The following is a 21197-nucleotide window of genomic DNA, read 5'->3' as shown; positions in this document are numbered from 1 at the left end:
TTTATTACTTTTACTTGAATAGACTGAAATCTGTGTACATGCTTTAATTTATCAAATATAACCATATTTGGATTTCTGCATTTGAATCATTAATAGATTTATGAAAACGGAATGTAAATAATTATCCTTGATTCCCCCCCCCCCCATGTTTTCTGAAGTTTGAAGTTATTCTGAAATGTAATAGTTGATAAATTTTGTTTCAGGGAAAATATCATAGTGCTTTTAGAAGTGACTACGAACATAAATTTAAAATAAATCAATTGCCAGAAAATAGTTTTTTTTTCTTTTCTTATCTTTAAAATAATTTAATGAGTTTTCTCATTGCAAATAGTTGATTAAACTTTTGAATTTCAACAACTGGATTAAAGAAAAAGATACAGTCAAAAACATCCAAGGAAAAACATAATTAATATAGTTGATACTTGCAAAATCAGTCTAATGACAAATATAATTTTGTATGTCATCTAACATCTCACACTGTTTTTACATTTTGTAAAAAAATCTTTTAGTAAAGAGCATGTTTTATAAATAGTGTTTGGTTGTTTTAATGCAAAACTGAAGGATATTTATAAACATTTAATATCAAAAAGGTATTTTTCAAGTTTTAGCAATTTCAGTTGTTAAAAGTATAAGCTGATAATTTAATGGGAATTTTTCAAAACTTGTATTAGGCTATGTATTGCTATTTTAAGAGCTTAACTTAATTAAGTTAGCCTGCACTTTGATATATTTAGAGAATTTAGCTGATTATAAAATAATTTAAATAATAAAAATAATCTTTCACACGATTGAAGTAATTCGATATTTTAAAAATAAACTCTATGCAATTTAGATTAGATGAACTCTAATAATTTTTATGAGCATGAATAAGTTAGCTATAAAGAAAAGATACTCTCAAACTAAACAAAGTTTAAAAACTAATTAAAATCTGCTTACTTTAATTAAAGTATAATGTAGGAACTAGAATTACTTCCAAATGAAAACACTTAAGCAAAATATAAACACTTAAGAAACTAAAGAATTGCTCTTAAAATCAGAATACTAGATACTAATTTAATTCTAAGACAGTGAGATGCATAATTTACCTAACAAATTAGTATGAATTGACTTCATTGACTAATTAATAAAAAAGACTGCATTGGCTTTTTAAAATTTTTTTTTATTTCTTACAGTTATATTTTATTCTTTCTTGCAGGACTGCACCAAAAATGCTCAATTCATTGTTATTTCTCTTCGTGAGAACATGTTCATGCTTGCTGATCATCTTATTGGTATTTATAAAACAAACAACTGTACCAAAGATGTTCATTTTCACCCACCACCTGAAGAAACTATTGCAAATAGGGAAAGGGCTGAGAATGCAGATTTTGATAAACTGAGAACTATTAAGCCTATTCCTTATCACTATGAGAGTAGTAAGGAATTTTCAGAAACATCACTCAAGAAAACTGATGACAGTCACAGGCAAAATGAGCTAGTTGATTATTCTTCCAAGGAAACCTTGGTTGAACAAGGAAATGTGATTACCAAGAAGATTTCTATTCCAAGTGATGATACAAAAGATAAAGAAATTAATAGAAGTAAAACTGAAACTTCTCTTATTGAAAATGTGAGTAAAGATAAAGAGAATCTCAGCAGATCCACTAGGTCCAACCTCTCTAAGTTACAAACACCAAAACGGAAAATTGTCGAAGTGGAAAATGACAGTGTGTGGTCTGATGACGATGATTTTGTCATTAATATTCCAAGACAAAAAAATTGCAAAGAATAACTATTGAACAGGTGTACTGTATCTTATTATGATCATTTGCAGCATTTTTACAAAGCTATTTTATATGCTTTTTCTCATTTAAAAGTATTAATTATTGTTCAAAAATATTGCTACCTATTATTTAAGTTATATTAAATACCCATAAAACTTTGAAAGTTAGTTTAAGGAAATAACCTGAAATTCATTGGTATTTGGTCATATTTCATATATAAACACTATGGTAAAAGTATAAAATTATAATATTTCTATCAGTCACCACCCAATTTAAAAGTATTTCAGTGATTATTTTCATTTATTGTTATATAGCGCTACATATACTACTATTCTAGAATTTGGTTTAATTAATAATTTATTGAAGTAAACTAATCAATTATGTTAGAGGAAATAAATATATTAGATCTAAATGTACAGCAAAAATTTCTATAAATTAATTGTGGTGCCAATTTTTATGATTTTTCTACCATTTTTTAAACAAAATTCTTTTAAAATTAAAAAAAAAAAATCATGACAATGAAAAATTTCATTTCTTAACAATAATAGTAAATTTACTGTGGTTTATAAAAAAATGAAAAAGAATACAGTTTACCTGATATGAACACATTTCTGCTGAGTTCAGTATTTTTGGAATCAAATTTTATAATTCTTGAAATTGATTTTTTTCTATAATAATTCTATAGTATTTTTAACATCTTAAATACTAATATATAAATATAAAGTTATTCATTTTATTAGTCAATAAATCATACTTGTACCTCACAGTGCTTATGTTTGGCATAATTAATTACATTATATAAATTTCATGATGTTTTTGTTTTTCCTTCCTTCAAGCATGTGTCAAATCTGAGTTTACTGAAAATTTATACACTATAAAAGAAACGAGCACTTTTTAAATTTAAGATAGATATTTTTTTCTCTCCATTTTTCTCGAGAAAACAAATATATGAACTTTCCAATAATATTATACATCATTTCATTTTGCAAAATTGCAGCTTATTGTAGAACATTCTATGTATATTTTTATTAATATTGTTTGAAAATTTGGGATGTTTAGGAGTTAATGGGTATTATGATAACTACCATTACTTTGTAGAAAAGAAATATCTTCATTTCAAATTTATTCAATTAAATTCTTTAAAAATTTTCATTTTTTTAGGGAAGAGGAAGGTGATAAATGCTTCATATCTTATAGAAATATGATACCCATAAAACTGAATTAGAAATTTACCCAATATTCAATTTTTCACCTCATTACTCATATTATTGTCTTGCATTTTAATTTATTGAAAATAAATTAGGTGAATTTAACTTATAAATAATGCAAATTTCAATAAGGGAGAATGCTTAATTATTTAGTCTCAACTATTAGCAAAAGAGAATGTATATATACAATATATTAGGTAGATCATTGAACCAAGAATTACTAAATTTCACCGAAATATGTTTTGGATTGTGAGAATGTACATCTTGGAGCTATTTTTTTTTAAAAATGTAGTTAATAATAAAAAAGAAACACCTGGGCTTTTCTATAATAGCCTCATTAAAGATTTTTATACCATATGAAAATTAGAAAAATTATCTTTTCTACCATATCAATTTCTATGCCAAACAATTTTGCAACAAAAATCTTCATTGCTGTAATGAAATTCTGATCATTCCCATTGTTATTACATGTATAGTATTATATATTACATTACATATGCTGTATGTATTAATAATATAATGTATGAGACAATGATAAATTTATCCTGGGTTTTTGATTTAAGTTTGCATATTAAATATTTTTTTCATTTTTAAAGCATAGTTTGAATGAATTTTTAGATTTGTGATTATTATAATGGATGCTTATTTTAAAAGTATACAATTACATAAAAAAAAATATTGTTGTTTCTGTATATCTAAACATTATTCTTCTTTTCTGCAATATAATTGGATTTATAAAAATATATTATTACTCTTCAAGTTAGAAGTTTGGAATTCTTATTGTGGATCGTTAATTATTTTTTATGGTCAATGCATAAACATTCTTGGTAAAAAATAGTTTTAAAAATAACAAAACATTTTGTTTTAAATAATAATTAAAAAAAAAACCCTACTCTGATGTTCCAAGATTTCATCCATTATCTTTGTATATTTTATGAAAATATTTCAATTCAGTTATTAAGTTACTGAGTTAGTTGAAATTTAATGATTTCTTGTTTTAGATTTAGCTTGGATTTTAAATGAGATAACAAGAAAGAATTAGCAAGTACATAACAGTGAATAGAACAGCTATTAGATTTCTAAAATAGAACACTGAAATTTCTAAATGTTCGTTGAGAGTTTTATTAAAACTGTATTACACTTAAAAGATAATCTTTGCAAACCAGTTATTTGCTAAAATCATTTCAAACATTTCAGCAATTCAAGAATAATGAAAGGAATACTATAATCTTTATTCTTAAATTTTTTTATTTTTATTACAACCAATTCTTTTATTATTATTTTCACAAGAAAGTATAAGGAAGAAAAAAGCTGCATAAAACAATTACCAGTTAAATAATTTTATATAAAACCGACTTCTGTATTTAATTCAGCCTAAGGGTGAATATACTTTTAAAAACATGCGTATAGTTTCCATTATCTAAAACGTTGTCATGATTTTGCCATGTATTATTCAAAATAAAATTTTTCTCAGCTAATGTGAATATCTTCCCTGTATCTTTTAAACATTATAAATAAATATGAATTATTCACAAATATAGATGCACTGTGTAAATTTAAATTCTCACCCAAGTTATATTATTATAAAAAGAGCAAGAGAATTGGGAAAATATAGAAACTATTAATGATCAAATGTAATTTTATTTATTATAAGTGATAAAGAATTAAATATCAAATAAGCATGAATTTCTTTAACAATTTATGTTCCAATTTTGAATATATATAATATGATTATATTTTTACTTAAAACTAAGTTATAATTGTCTATTATACTTATTTAAAATTGCAAAAGAATAATGTTATCTATTTAACAACATGCACCCAGAAAAGATAACATTTTATATATACATCATAAAAAAAATTAAATAATTAACTGCCACTAAGATTTATTTTTGACAAAATTAAGAGTCAGTTATTTAAATGAAAAGTACATACAATACCAAGGTGGTATTTTATAAAGTAAATATTATTTTTTTTTCTCTAAATAAAAGTACTTTTTAACTACTACCCTGTTTTAGGACTTGCTTTCAATATAAGACAGTACTTTTCCTTAGTTATATCTGACAATATTATGTTTATATTCAGACACAAAAAATAATATTCAAAATGTCTTATTTTAATTAGATGTGCGAACAAATTTCAAAAATAAATCCTGAAGTATTTAATTCTCTTTCAGGCTAATGCCCTTAATCTCTTATTAAGGAGCTAATAAAACATACAAAATAAAGTGAATAATACATATATACTTTTATTAAACTAGCTAATTTTACAAATTAGCTTTGATTATTGTTACATTTTCCCCCAGAAAATTAAGTTTTTATATTTTGGGACTTAGTATAAACATTAATAACATGTTTGGTCATATAAAATAATTTAATAGTTATTTTTTGGGGTGGGTAGAAATAAGATTCATGTTAAAAATGAGGCGATTGTCATTATTTTGAATGATATATATAAACATGCAACATCTATTTTAAAATACTATATCAAATTCTAGAAATTTATTCCTTGATTTTCTTAGTTAATTATAAATCTGATTAGGGTTTTTATCTATTACAGATTTCAATTTCTTAATATAAAGATTTTGTTTTCTAAATTTACTCAAATAAAACTGTAGTTTGAAGTTTAAATAAAGACACTATATAATACAGACTTAATATTCTTTATTTATATCACAAATAATACAAGCATTACAAATCATGGCACTATAATAAAGCCATTAAAATATACAAATATAATATTCTATAAACAATAGGAACTATAGAAAATTTTCTATACAGCTGTACCTTTAGAAATAAAAAATTTAAGTAGTTAAGCTTAATAAAAACAAATTTGTTATATATTAATATTAGATTACCAAAATTCAATCAACTTCTTCAATTACTGGCCCATCACCACCAGCATTAGTAGCCTTTGCTCCCTGGCCAGTATTTGGTGTTCCTCCTTGATGTAATTTAGTCATGATAGGGGAAAGCTGTGATTGAGCTTCTTTCATTTTATGATCTATTTCATCCTTCTCAGCAAGAGTGTTATTGTCTAGCCATTGGATAACTTCTTCACAAATTTCTTTGACTTTTGCCTTATCAGAAGAAGATAGACGATCATCAGGTGCTGATTCGGCCGTTTGCTTTACAGAATATATGTAACTCTCAAGATAATTCCTTGTTTGCACCTTTTGACATTGTTCTTTATCTTCTCGCTCATACTGTTTAGCTTCAGCTAACATCCTTTCAATTTCAGCTTTGGAAAGCCTACCTTTATCATTTGTGATTGTGATGCTTCGAGTATTTCCAGAACACTTGTCAGTAGCCGACACATTCAAGATTCCATTAGCATCAAGATTAAATGTAACTTCTATCTGTGGTACTCCTCTTGGTGCAGGTGGTATTCCAGCGAGCAGGAACTTACCAAGAAGATGATTATCTTTTGTCATGGCTCGTTCTCCTTCATAAACTTGGATATCTACACCAGGTTGGTTGTCAGAGTAAGTAGTGAAGGTTTGTGAAGTTTTGCATGGTATACGCGAGTTTCTTTCTATAATCTTAGTCATAACACCACCGGCTGTTTCAATACCTAAAGAAAGAGGTGCAACATCCACTAGAAGAACATCTTTAATTTTATCATCCTTGCTTCCAGTCAAAATTGCAGCTTGAACAGCAGCACCATAAGCAACAGCTTCATCTGGATTAATAGACATGCATAGTTCTTTACCATTGAAGAAATCCCGAAGCAATTTTTGAATCTTAGGAATGCGTGTAGAGCCACCAACCAAAACAACATCATGAATACAGCTCTTATCAAGCTTAGCATCCGAAAGAGCACGTTCCACAGGCTCTAGAGTTGAGCGGAAAAGGTCCATGCACAGTTCTTCAAACCTAGCTCGACTTATCTTGGCATAGAAATCAATACCATCAAACAGAGCATCAATTTCAATGCTGGCTTCCGCACTGCTAGATAAAGTCCTTTTAGCTCTTTCACAAGCAGTCCTCAGTCTCCTTAATGCTCTTGGGCTAGATCCAAGATCTTTACGATGCTTACGTTTAAATTCTTCTACAAAATGATTAACCATTCTATTATCAAAATCCTCGCCTCCTAAATGGGTATCTCCTGCTGTTGATTTTACTTCGAAAAGAGATCCTTCATCAATAGTAAGAATAGAAACATCAAATGTTCCTCCACCTAAATCAAAGATAAGGACATTTTTCTCTCCACTTAAATTCTTATCTAGTCCATAGGCTAGAGCAGCAGCTGTAGGCTCATTAATGATTCTCAACACATTCAATCCAGCAATCTTACCAGCATCTTTTGTAGCTTGCCTCTGGGAATCATTGAAATATGCTGGAACTGTGATGACAGCATCGGTCACTTTTTGTCCCAGATACATTTCAGCAGTCTCTTTCATCTTAGTTAATACCATGGCACTAATTTCTTCAGCATTAAAGAGCTTGTGCTCACCCTTGAACTCGACAGAGATTTTTGGCTTTCCTCCATGGTTTATGACTTTGAAGGGCCAGTTCTTCAGGTCTTGTTGAATCTTGGGATCATCATACCTCCTTCCAATTAATCTTTTTGCATCAAAAATGGTATTTTCTGGATTCAGGGCAACTTGCGATTTTGCTGCATCTCCAATGAGTCGCTCAGTATCAGTAAAAGCCACATAGCTTGGAGTTGTTCGATTGCCTTGGTCGTTGGCAATTATTTCAACATTTCCATGCTGGAAGACTCCCACACACGAATACGTTGTTCCTAAATCAATGCCGATTGCCGGCGCTTTTCCCATTTTTAACTTAGCTGTCTCTTTTCCCACAAGTAGAAAGCAAGCTCTCAGCAGTAATTTCAGAAAACACGGATATTAATATCGCACAGAACTAAGAAAACGCAGTTGATATGAATAACAAGTCGTAGATGAAGTCGAATGTCCCTCGCTTTGGCTTTCGCTTTTTCCACTGGCTTGTTTACTAACAAATCATGACGACATCACTCCTTTCCCCTATTTATAGCGTCCAATGAATACTCTAGATTTATCTAGAAAAATGACTTAATTTCGGTTGTGCTGCCATCTGGGTGAAAAATTTCACGAATAACCGCGAAACGAATTTTAATATTTTTTTCATGAATATCATTTGTGCTGCCATCTATAGAGTAAATTAATAAACATTAGTAAGCTTGACAAATATTAGAAGTTACATGTTATTTTTATTTACTAAGAAAAAATATTAAGTACGAGTAATAAAATTTTTGTAAAATAAAAACAATAAAAAGCTAAATTTCATTATTCATTTCAAAATTAATTGAGCAGAAAATGCTCTTCCGTACAAAAATACAGTGGAAAACCACGCTTGATTGTATTTCATAGAGGATCCACATTTTCTAGGAGGAAAAAAATGTTGAAAATCACAAAAGATCACCATTTATCTTTAAAAATTTTATATTTTGTTAATTTTAATTGCGTTAATTGTATACTTTCTATAATTGTTATTTAACGTTATTTTTTTAAAGCCATTAAAAAAAATTCCTCTCAGGAAAGCAAAGGCAGATTCAATGCATCCGGTGATTTAAGGACTCCTCCCCCTATTTACGTCATGTCCTCTTCTAATTTCAAAAGAGTTGGAACTATGAGGATGAAAGCAATGAAATAAAGTCAACTGATGATAATTAACATGAATTTAATTAAAAAGGAGTACGAGTTAATGGTTGAAAACTAATTAACTTTAGAGAAAAAAAAATTGCCATGATGAAATGACAATTCACCTAACGTGAATTATCTTTCTATATTCATTCACAAGTTAGATATGGAAGATTGAAATTTCGTAACTACTTTCTGCTCGATGGCTCATCTACGAAAGCGGCATCATTTCCCACTCTTCTTATATTAAGGTAAATGAAATTAATCTAATGATTATGTATAATTACTAGTGATTATTCACTAAATTTATTGGTGATTATAATAATCACCGGTGATTATAATAATCACCGGTAATTATAATAATCACCGGTAATTATACATAATCACTAAATTATCGCAATATATCACATTCCATTTCAAATCCTTACTAAATTATTCTCTTTATGTATTTTGGGTTCTCATGATCGGTTAAGATCCAACAAAAGTTGTAGCCTGGGAATCATTACAGTAAATAGAACTCATTTAAAGAATATGAATAAAAATTCAGTCTTTTTCTGTCTATTTTGTATAGGATAGTTAAATATGTATTCACTCATTTTAGGAATTTATAAAGCAAGTACTTAAATAGAAAGTGACATTTTACTATTAACTTAAAGTTTTTTTTTTTTTTTCGTTAAATGCTTCTTTAAAAAAAAAAACAATTTGAAGCAGCATTTAACCTAAAGAAATAAAACAAGTGGAGTATGATTAAAAAAAAAAAAAAATTTTCTTTTTATGTCCAAATTTTTTCCCCCCCTCCTTTATGGGAAACACGTGTCTATATATTTTTTATCTTAAATTATTGAATAGACATCATGAATAAAATTATAAAAACATTATAAACATTACATATAAAAACAAAACATATAAAATTTAAAATTTTTTAATAAGATTTTTTTTTAAATTTATTTATCTTTTACTTGCTTAAATAAGCTGTCTTGTTTGACATGTAACTTTCAGGGAAATACTGCTAGTTTCAAACCTTTACAGACATTTTGCCTCTGCTCCTTACTGTCTGTATAATTCAATTATGTTATTTTTTTGAGATTGAAAAACCTAACTTAAAGAAATACAGACATTTTAAATTAATTATAAATACTCTGAACTTTAATCAGCAGTACAGTTAAATAGGTAAGAATAATAGCCATTTTGTTATGCATATGCACATATAACCTGATATAAATTTAACATATTCTAAAATGTATGCCAGTGTGTCTTCTTTTAATAATTTCTATTGCCTTCATGTTAAATTCATGTAATACAGTGAATTAATAATACATGTTCTTTACACATTTTTAAATGAAAAATATTTAAATTACATTTCACATAAAGGTCAATTTGAGAGGATAAATAAATTTATATTCAGGATTCCTTCATATTTATAATAGCATATCTTCAAAATGATTAAGTAAATTGTACTATCAGCTAAAGTTATGCGTTTATTTTTGGTTGGTCTAACTATCCAGTATCGATAAAATCATAATTTTTATTTATTAAATAACCAATGATATTACAATGACTTTACATAAACAAAACGAAATTTTTTTTAGACTTGCAGTTATAAAGATGCAATTGCTAGAGTAGTAACTATTTTAAAACGAAAAGTATATAAACTTGTAGTCTTTAGTCAGGATAAAATGGATTTCAAGAAAACATTAAATTAAAAGCAATTTAGATTGAAGGAACACGATTTTATCCATCAAATCTTGATCCAAAGTTTAACATCTCTAAAGGGCATCATGAAAATTCACGAAATCCTTGTAAATCACAATTGCTTTAATAGAGAGTTACGAATTGTCCCTTTGATGAAAAATGTAGGTTAAGTTCCTATTTCAAATTTAAAAAAAAAAAAAAATATGTGTAAAGTTCAAATCTTGAAGACGAAAAGACATAAATTTGAATTAGTTTAGTTTAGTTGTATTAACGTCCCATTTTCAAGCAACACTAGGGCTATTTTGGAACAGATCTCGTAATTTTGAACCGCGGTCAAAAAATGAGGTCGACACCTGAGTCAGCACCTTCCCCTCTCCAAACTTCCACACCACACGACCGGGAGGATGTTTGGTAACGACGGATTTAGCGTGCACCAGATCCGCCTACACGACAGGATTCGGTGGAATCGGGTCTCGAACCAGAAACAATCTGGTTCAGAAGTCGAGACCGCGATCCGCACGTAAATTTGAATATGGAATCTATCTAATATAGAAACGAGTTAAAACTGTTTTCAGTCAGGACATCACAAATATCAGGGAATGGCGTAGAGTGGATTTAAGCCTCCCGTGGTCTAAGCCAAATTTGCTACTTCCTTATTTAGATACTTAAACTCAAAAAGTTTAAAAATTTAAAGAAATACTGAAGAACTTCTTTTTTGTAAGAATAAATTTGTTATTGTATATTGTGCACGGTACAAATAAAGAGGCTGTGTATGTAAGTTTTACAATAAAATAAACATTTATTTTACAAAGTTCTTACACACACACACACACACACACACACACACACATATATATATTATGTACAAGAAGCGATGATAAAAGCGACTTTCGTTCACATAGCGATACAAGTGCAAAAAGAGTGATATTTCTTCCTCAGTGATTTTATAATATGAGATTGTGATAGGAATTTCTTTGATACGTTAGATAAGGGAATTTAAGTATCTTTAAAAGAATATGGTAATCATTAAGGATTTTTATTTCTTCACTCGGAGCGTAAGAAAATGCAAAAGTGATCATTTTTATAGAATACGTGTAGCATTAATTAAATAAAAAAAAGCTGGAATTGATTCAGAAAATAAGAGATCTTTTTAGAATGAAGTTAAAATGGATAAAAATTAAGATTTAAATTAGATTAAGACATATCATTACATATATATATATATATATATATACACACAACAACAAATATGATATGCATCCACAAGTCTAAGTTATTCTTATATAAAATTAAGAATAACAGCGAACAGAATGTAAAACACAAATCAACTTCCAATTAGAAATAGAATGGTATAGTTACGATGTGCGGTGCGTGCGCGCGCGCGCGCGCGCGCGTGTGTGTGTGTGTGTGTGTGTGTGTGATTAAAAAATAAAACTTCAAGCTTGAACTAAAATTTTTTTCATCTGCATTTTCCAAGAGCATATCTTTTATTGCACCATCAATATTTATAGGGTCATATTCTTCTTGCCCAACAGTGCATTCTCTTAGATTGTATTCTCGGAATTGAATACTGTTTTGGTTGAAACACAGGTCGCTGAGATTTTTCACCTTTGTCAAAACTCTGTATGGAACTTCATAGTCATAATTAATAATAAATACACAGCAAAGAGATGGTAATTTCTTCACATTTGTTTACCTCCAAGCTGCTCTCTCCTTCCAACTTTACACTTTTTTCCTGACATCACATATACAAAGATCCGTCAGCGACTGCAAAACTTTGAAAATAATGGTGGCCAGACATAACACTTACCATACCGACTGCCCGACAAATTTATAAATTTTTCAACGTACTAATATTAGTACACAATTATAAATTTTAGTTGATTTTATTTACAACAAACAATGCATAATATCTAATTTTTTTTTAATGCACTAAGGTAATATAGATAACTTCCGTACGTTCAATATAAAGTGGAAACATTTAAACCAACTTTTTATGTAGATAATTTTTGCAAGATTCCATTTTAATTTTAAATTATGATAATCCTCTACCAAAACTATTTCATTCACTTTGAATTTCCTCACTCTTTCACCGTTACATACCATTTTGGGTTCGATTGGAGATGATTCAAATAATCTGACGACCATTATCTCCAAAATGTTTGTGCGAGTTTTTTCACTCATTACCACCTATTAAATCTACTCATTGGAATTTCTACCAAATCATATTCAAGCAAAGATGTTAATAATGAGATAGCCAAAAAATGTTATGGTTTAAGTGCCAAATCATCATTCGGTCACGGCACAGAAGACGTGAATTTAGCAAAGTTTCTACCTAAGAAATCAGGGTATAAAATGCCTCATGAGTAAGGATATTATTTCCTACGACCCTCTTAAGATGAAACTTCAACGATTTAACCCCTGCTTCCCATAAACCACCAAATTCAGGTGCTACCAGAGGGTTAAAATGCCCTTTAATATTCTCTGGACCAAGAAATTCCTCTACTTTTTCTACATTTTTTTATTAAATGAAGTCTTTAAAATTTTGGGTCATTCATTGGTGAATCCTACAAAATTTGTTCCGTTATCATTGAAAATGTCAGTTGGTCTATCTCTAAGAGATAAATCGTTTCAATGCACCAATAAAAGTATTTGTACTTAAACTATTGACTATTTCTAAATGATGATTACGAAACATATAAAGACAAAAACATAACATTTGTATATATTTTTAATTCTACCAGACATTAATTTGACATTAAATGGGTCACAAACACTCTAGAAATGATTATTCTTGCCATTGTTTAGTTTGGTACTTTTCCGTTAGCCGAACGCAAATGTCGCCAATTGTGAACCAAATGCGAATTTGGCGGAATTCTACATTATTCGGCGATTTTTCGCTGGCGCCGGCTAACGGGAAAATACCAGTTTGGTTTTTACCTTTTGCACCTACCATAAGACAATTAATGCATTTTTAATAACCTTTTTCAAAGTATGTTCAACCATTTATAATCCAGATTTGGTTTCGAATATTCACTCAAGTAGCTTTAATACCTGTATCCAAAATAAAACAACCTGCATGCTCATCACATCAAAACAATCATTATACTCACGAATTATTGTATAAAAATTCACAGAGGCTTTTGAAGCAATTTTTAAATATATATTACTTTACAAAATATTACTTATATAAATTATATAAATTTTACTACATTATATAAATTTTACATATTACTTATATAAATTTTGCCAACGGAAGTAAGAATAGTCAAATGATCTTTGAATGAATTAGATTTCAAATATAGTTTACTTTAGAAAGTCAAAAACACCAAAGGAGAAGTCCGACTTAATGCCCTTTGAATTAATACCAATGTCGAACTTTTGAGGACAATTTTTCGCCAAATATGTAATTTTGATAATTTTTAATGCAATCCTAAACTATATATTTCTGGCCATGTATTGTAACTATTACCATCAATCCGAAGTTTGGCAAGTTTTTGGTAGATTGGCACGATTCTATTGTGTTTGGTGAGAAATTGAATACTAATCTGAAGTATTACTCTATTTTTTTTTCTGCTATTAGAGAGCACATTGTCATCTTTTATTCTTAGTACACTTTGCACACTAATAATTAATTAAAATGACAATATTTAAATAGGGCAAATGAGAATTGTATATAATTATTAAAAAAAAATTGATTTTGAATCTTATATTGGTACTTATTCAGCAACTGTGTGGCCGGGATAGCCTGGTTGGTAGGGCATTGGATTCGCATCTCTTGGGTTGCGAGTTCGAACCCCGCCGGCCAAAGACTCCCCGCGTGCTTGGTGGCTGACGCGCGTTAAATCTGTCGTGGTCACAAAGTCCTCCATGTCGAGAGTAATACCACTGGGGGTACTGGATCAGGGGTGATCGTTCTCTGATTCAGGTCTAAATTACGATCTGTGGTGAATGAATGAAGTCCGCCCGTAAAATAGGGTTGTGACACGTGTGTAGCTAAGTTGTTGGCTTTATCCGCAAAGGATTTAAAGTCAATGGGCTTGTCTAGGACAAGTGCCATTAGAAACAACAGCAATTGACTGTGTGGGATTGGCGATAATTCGTTGTCGTCAATGATTGAATGATGATGATTGCGCGACTCCATTTGGCCATTTTTTGGATCTTTTAACGTTTATTATTATGAACAATGCATTTCAGAGGAGAATTTCTTAAAAATCCATACCATTGTATCCTTATTAGTTGAAAAAAAAAAAAAAAACAAAACATGCCGTTGTTTGATCCAACTTATTTATCATCATTACACACGTATATACAAAAACCATACTCTTATTATCGATAGTTTCTCTTATATTATCTATATTACAGAATAATTATTTCTCGTTCCGTCACTTTATATAGAACCTATGATACTTTCACGACTTACATATGTGTAAGCAATGCATGAAATCATGATAAGACCAGTTCCGAAACCAAGAAGAAAAATTCCAATGTCATCGGCTTGAAGGTCATATTGCATAGACATTGTAACATACCGACTTGAATAATGTAAAGTCTTCATTGTAATACCCAAAGGAATTGACAGGAAACTAAAGAATATGGTAACCGCAAAAAGTATCAATATTTTATCATTATCCTCTTCATAGAATACTGGCATATGGCGGCACACCACCTAATATTTACCTTCAGTAAAACTTCACCACAGGTATAAATCGCATTTTTCACAAAATCTTTTGCGATGTTCAAAAATTGTTTCACAACTTTGAAGGAGGTGATCATTTAATCATATTTGATAAAATTCTTATCACAATGTTGAGATTTAGTTTTGCTTGTTTGAATGAGGAGGATTAAGGGATTTTTAGCTACAAAGGCTGTCATCCCAGCTTTCAACAATATCTCCAATTAATAAATGTCAAGAAATTCCAAGTGATGAAAGAAAATATGGAGAGACAGTTTATCTGCAAATACTTTGCTCGTGAATTGTTTAAAATTACAGGTTGAAAGAGAGTTGAGGCCCAACTTCGACCAGAGGCAATGTCTGATGCTTGAGGGAGTGCTTTTGGCAGTGCAGTAAGATATGATCCAAATTATTCAAAGAGTGGTATGTTTCGCAATTTGGTTGATTCGACAGGTTAAAACGATGTTGAGATTATTAACATAGACATTAATTTCTAATGAAAAATTTAAATTAATCGATGTGATTGCAAATCATCTGCTTTTACCACATGTTATTTTCCTTATATTACGTCACCGGCGAATTAGAAATGACTACATTATTTCGCACAGTCACTTATAAACTATTTTGAAAGTGAATAATGTCTAACTTTTATGAAAATAAGGATTCAGAGTTCTAATACTGAATCAATTTTGTATTATCTTCAGAAATTGAATGAGCGATGAAAAGCAACTCTTTTTTATTTTTCAAAAGTTAATCCATTCGTACTTCAAGAAAACAGAGTGAATATTAAATTTTTTCTCATACCAGGTTTGCATTAGACCAGTTATAAGGCGGCCAATAGGCAGCGCATGCGTAGAAAGGGACTGATTTATGTTTGCCACAATGTTTGTCATAAGATAAATTCAGGCATTCCATGCTTTGCTATAAATTACCGTTTTAGCGTCCCTGCGTTTTTCTTTTACACTGTGTATCGTATTAAAACGATGGATATTTACACAAGGAACCATGATTAAATAAAAAAAAAAGTAGGTCAACATATCTAAATTTGGAAAACTATAAAAAAAGAAAACCCCTCTTATTAAAAAGAACAAAGAGCAAAAAATGTTGGAATTTATCTATGATAAATGATCAATTTTTAAACGCAAAACAAACAAACAACAACAAAAAAAAAAATATTCTACAAACGAAGTTATCGTTTTCACTTGTACTTGAACAGATAGACTTCCTGAGCATGGATTTCATTCAGAATTTGATATAAAACCACAAATATAAAATAAATGTAATATACCAAATTTCTCCTGTCTAGCTCAAACTCTTTCTAAGTCAACAAGATAATAGACAGACAGACGTAATAAAAAAAGGTCTAAAAGGATATAATTAGCCAAAATCTCGAAATTTTCCACAATACCTTCGTTTTGCATACGAGAAAGTAAAACTATTTGCGGAAAATTATCAAAACATCTGGCATGTTGGCTTTTTCAGGAGACTGAGTTATAATGGGTTAGCATTAGCTCAACATCATATATTGTTAGTTTTTTTTTTATCTGTTGCACTTATAAATTAAAAATTTTAACTTATAAATCAGTTTTTATCTATAGTGCTTTTTGACAGAAGTTTTATTTTGAACATTTACAGAACAGCTACAAGAAGCAAACAATGCAAAACTAAAATTTAAATAAAATCTTTATTTTAAAAATTATTACTTATAATACATATTGTTTTATGTACATACATATAAATAAAAGTCATGATCCAGCAAGAAATATCACCTGCAACAGAAATTATAGAAAGAAATCAATACATCTTCTATACAAATCTAAAAAATAAAAGGTGACAATAAAAAAAAAACTACTAATATATAGGAGCCCCAAAAATCATAGAACTTAAGAAATGAAACGAAATTTTGGAAGCAGGCATTTTAAAGCATATGGACAAGAATGATGCAGATAAATAAAATTTCAGCTGTTGAAGTTAAAAAAAAATTAGATTGTTGTAATCATCAAAAAAAGTTTAACTAGAGATTTTGACTTTATTGACCACATTTCAGACTTTAACATGCTCTGTAGTATTAACAGTCATACTCTGAACAGTATAGGCCAATTTCTCAATATCTATGTCATCAAATCAACTTTGCACAATTTATGCTTGTAAACAAGAGTATAATCATGTTTAAACATAAATTGACTCTTCCTAAACAATTGCTATAAGCAATATGAAACTGCCCAAATTCATTGTTTTTATTATGCTTAATTTGATTTAATTAAAATCATGCACATAATATTATCAATTTGAGGAAAATCCCTTGACATTTTTTTTAGTGAGCAATTGCAAGTCAGCTTACAGTAAAGTCACTTCCTATCTGAATTTTTATGATTTGCAAGTAGTACTTTATCTATATCGTCCTATATGATGGCTTCAAAATTATGCAAGAAAAAGAATAATGCTATGATTAGCACATGCAACAGTTAAAAATTATTTACTATAAATATTCATATTTTTAGGTATATTCAAAATATTTATTTCAAATTTTAATGTAACGCAATAATGGTATGTTGTCACAAATTCTAAAAGTTTCGTATAAGTAAGTTAAAAACTGCATGTTATAAGAAGCAAAAGACAAGAGAAATAATCTGGGAATTTGAAAAAAAATATATATATTTATATTTTCCCTAACACACGCGCTATTATAACACAAATCTCTATAAGTATTGCAGACAGTAAGTAAAAAAATTGATGACACTTCCAAAACATTATCAGTTTTCTGTGAAATACAGCGAAGCCTTTTCTTTTCCACTCATTTCTGGAAGGCCTCTAACCAAATCTTCACAATAAAATATGAATCCAAGCACATTTTTTTCAATCACAGGGCAGTTCATTCAGCTTCTCAGGAAAGATTTGGAAAAAAAAAAAAATGTTGTTGTTGTAGACAAGACCACTGACTTCAGAAGTCAGTGATTTTAAGCCAAGGATGTGTGTCTTGTTTTTCAGTAGCGCTATCTTATGCCAAGAGTACCACTTAACTACATACACGTCACAACCTTTTTACGGGGCGGACTTCATTCCTGCATTTCATTCACCTATCCACAAATCGTAATTTAGACCTGAATCAGAGAACGATCACCCCTGATCCAGTACCCCCAGTGGTATTACTCTCGACATGGAGGACTTTGTGACCACGACAGATTTATACGCGTGTCAGCCACCAAGCACGCGGGGAATCTTCGCCAATCTGGGTTCGAACTCGCAACCCAAGGGACACGAATCTAACGCCCTACCATCAACGCTATCCCGGCCCTCTAAAATTGTAATTGTGTGGATATTTTTGATGACATGGTGTAACAATTCTATCCATGAGCTGGGATATGAAATAAATAAATTTTATAATGTGTTTTAAATGTATCACAAAATTAAAATATAAAAAATAAACACATTGACGGACAGCAAATTTTTCAAACACACCTTGAAATGAACTTTGTATTAAAAGTTTCATAAAAATCAAGCATCTCTTTAGTTGTCCTCGGAATTATTGTCTTTAGTGCTTTCTCCATATGCTGTAATGTAAATACAGGAGACTGACACTCCATATCCTCGGCAAGAAGCTGAAAAGCTGCTTCATTACAGAGATTCACGATCTGCAAGGGATAACAAAAAAGCATTGGGTAAATTATTTAATATCGTAAAACAGAGTTAATCAGATCAACTGCACTGATTATAAATAATTATATTTTCTTTATAAACAACGATGGGAGAAAAACTTTCAAAATACATACAAATGAATATAAAAATAAGTTTATTAATTTTTTTTTATGAGGCATAGCAATTACCCCTTGTATTTTCATATAAATGCCTACCTTACTTAATGAAATTTCCTAATTGTCTGTATTTTTATATGTGCAGTATTTGGGTAAGTAAATGCTTGTTTAATATTTTTTGGGGACATTGTATATTCTTCAGAAAAGCTATCATACCATTCTTTATAGCTCCAGACCTTTTTTTCCATACAAGCTGAAACATAGAATGCTGTACTCATCTAATCTTTCTACTGGTTTATTGCTAATGTATCTTAGGTGGTAGGTTATCAAATGAGGTAATAATTATTGTCGCATAAATGGGCTCTCTCTCAGACTTTGTTGCATTTTTACCTCTTTCAAAAAAAGGGTGGGGAGAGGATATAAAGAAATCTTTTTTATATAAATATTCCTCATATTATTTAATGAAAGGATACTACTCAATGTTTCGTGGCTGCATTCTGTTTTGAATCATTTGGTTGCAACCTGCTTTGAAAAAATGTGGACCATCTATTAGACATGTTGTTATGGATTTCTTCTTCCGTCAGCCAGTTCTTTTGTTGGTCAATGCTGAAATAAACAGTCCTTTAGTAGAAAACTACGATGACATTTATTAACACAAAGGACACGAATACACAAACAAAAAATATATACGGCCAAGACGAAGACAGCCAACACACAGCAGCACACTACAACAAACAGTAGCCCATGAGTCATAATCGGTAGTAATAACAGCCATAGCACATAAAGCGTCCAGACAGAATTCAGCAGGAGAGAGAATCTTCGGATCTTCACTCTCTCCAAACGGCTGCAACGGTAAGGTGGAGATTTGTCTATGTCCGGTAATAAGGAAAGAGCTGGTTTTAAATCAGTAGCTTTGCCGAGTACAGTTGAAATGGTGGCTTCGCTTCATCTATTGTGTAACTGATTTGTTAGTTTGTGGGCTTGTGTGCTTTGCTATGTGTAAAAAGGGCTCAGTCTAAATAGTGAATATAAGACAAATATCGGAGTGTTCTATTTTTGGGAAATTTAGTGATTTGTTCAAACTCACTATTTACGAATCTAGTGCTACTGTTACATTAGACATAACCACAAAATTGCTTCAGAGAAGGATCCTTTTGTAAGCGAAATATGTGACACTTTAGTTCCTATAATAGAACAAATATGGTCAAGAACTTCTATTCCTGTTACTTCTAACATAAGAATTTCACAAATGATAAAAGCTTATCATGCTAAATACAGGAATTTGTTAAAATCTAAAAGCAGAAAATGTTCAAATAAGTTTGATTCTGACCTCACAGAATTTAAAGAAGATAGATGTTTATTTGATATTTCTGACATATAAAAGAAGAAAAAAAAGTGACTGTTATGGAATAAAAGGTTTTAAACGATTAGCGCTCTAACAAGAAAATGGTTATAGGTTATATTTATATTGCTTCCACAAGCACTTTGAGGAAGAAAGAAGCAAGGAAAAGTAAAGAACTACAGAGAATAGTTAAGCTTAATCAAGAACAGACAAAAAATACTAGTGTATTAGAAATGATTACTGCAACAATGACGACGTTAAAGAATAACTGCGTACTTTACAAAAAGAGGCAAACCAACCAGATCCATCAAATAGATAAGAAGAGATAAAACTACCAGGTGCCTGTGTGGTTTAATATTAAGTTAAAACTTTCACATACTTATGGTTCCAAACATCTTTTTAACCTTTTCTCACATTCACTTTATATCTCTGACGATCTCAAGAATGTTATAGACCAGATTATTCAAAGAAATGGGTACTTTGCTGCTTCAGAAAATATCCTTTTGTCCATGCTAAGTGATGAATGTAAAATTCAAAGAGAACTTGGTTTAGATGTGTTTTAACAGCAAGAACAGAAAGTAAAGATAGAGTCAGGAAGTTTAAAGTTCCAAAGATAAACTTCTATGCAAATCATGAACCCCCCTTGCTAAAACATGTTTCCAGTGACTCTCTCAAAAACTTTATACAGATGGCTTGTGAAACTGAACCAAATAGTATAGGGGACTCGGTTATCGACTTTCCACAGCTTTCTTGTCACATGCAAACAGAAGAAAGAGCTATGAAACTGGTGGCCGAATCAGTTCAAAATGTCTGTGGTTCAGTCGCAAGAAAAGGATACATAATAGTAAAAATTGACTCACGTGTGAATATTCCAAAATTTAATTTTAAAAAAGCTTATTGTGGCATTGAAGTAGAAACAAACATTTTGCAGCTGTAACATTTCTAATCATTGAAGATACAGAAGGAAGAAACGCAAAATTTAACATAAAAAATATGTACATGTATGTAAAATCATCTTTTATAACATTATAGGAACAAAAAATATTTTATCAAAGTTTATAATTTTTCATTTTTTTCAAACTTTAAGCTTTTTAAAGTTTGGCACCTCGAGACATTGTATTGAAAACAGAATTTTTTAA

The 21197-nt window shown here is 29.9% G+C and overlaps 2 protein-coding genes across 2 annotated transcripts in view; one reads left to right on the top strand and one right to left on the bottom strand.

Annotated features, from left to right (window-relative positions):
• The window catches only part of LOC129984728 (structural maintenance of chromosomes protein 4-like), a 46212-nt gene extending 42698 nt beyond the window's left edge, over window positions 1-3514 (top strand). The window contains exon 27 of the mRNA XM_056094673.1: window positions 1196-3514. Within this exon, the coding sequence (XP_055950648.1) occupies window positions 1196-1771 (576 nt within the window). The 3' untranslated portion in view covers window positions 1772-3514. The remainder of the gene's footprint in view (window positions 1-1195) is intronic.
• Window positions 3515-5687: 2173 nt separating this feature from the next.
• On the bottom strand, window positions 5688-7943 carry LOC129984019 (heat shock protein 70 B2-like). Its single transcript, XM_056093772.1, has one exon. It carries the CDS (start codon window positions 7749-7751, stop codon window positions 5835-5837), a length of 1917 nt encoding a protein of 638 aa, XP_055949747.1. The 5' UTR covers window positions 7752-7943; the 3' UTR covers window positions 5688-5834.
• Window positions 7944-21197: the final 13254 nt, after the last annotated feature.

The sequence above is a fragment of the Argiope bruennichi genome, chromosome 9, assembly GCF_947563725.1.
Source record: "Argiope bruennichi chromosome 9, qqArgBrue1.1, whole genome shotgun sequence".
Lineage (NCBI taxonomy): Eukaryota > Metazoa > Arthropoda > Arachnida > Araneae > Araneidae > Argiope > Argiope bruennichi.
The sequence above is the reverse complement of the archived record's forward strand: the minus strand, read 5'-3'. Positions and strand labels throughout refer to the sequence as shown.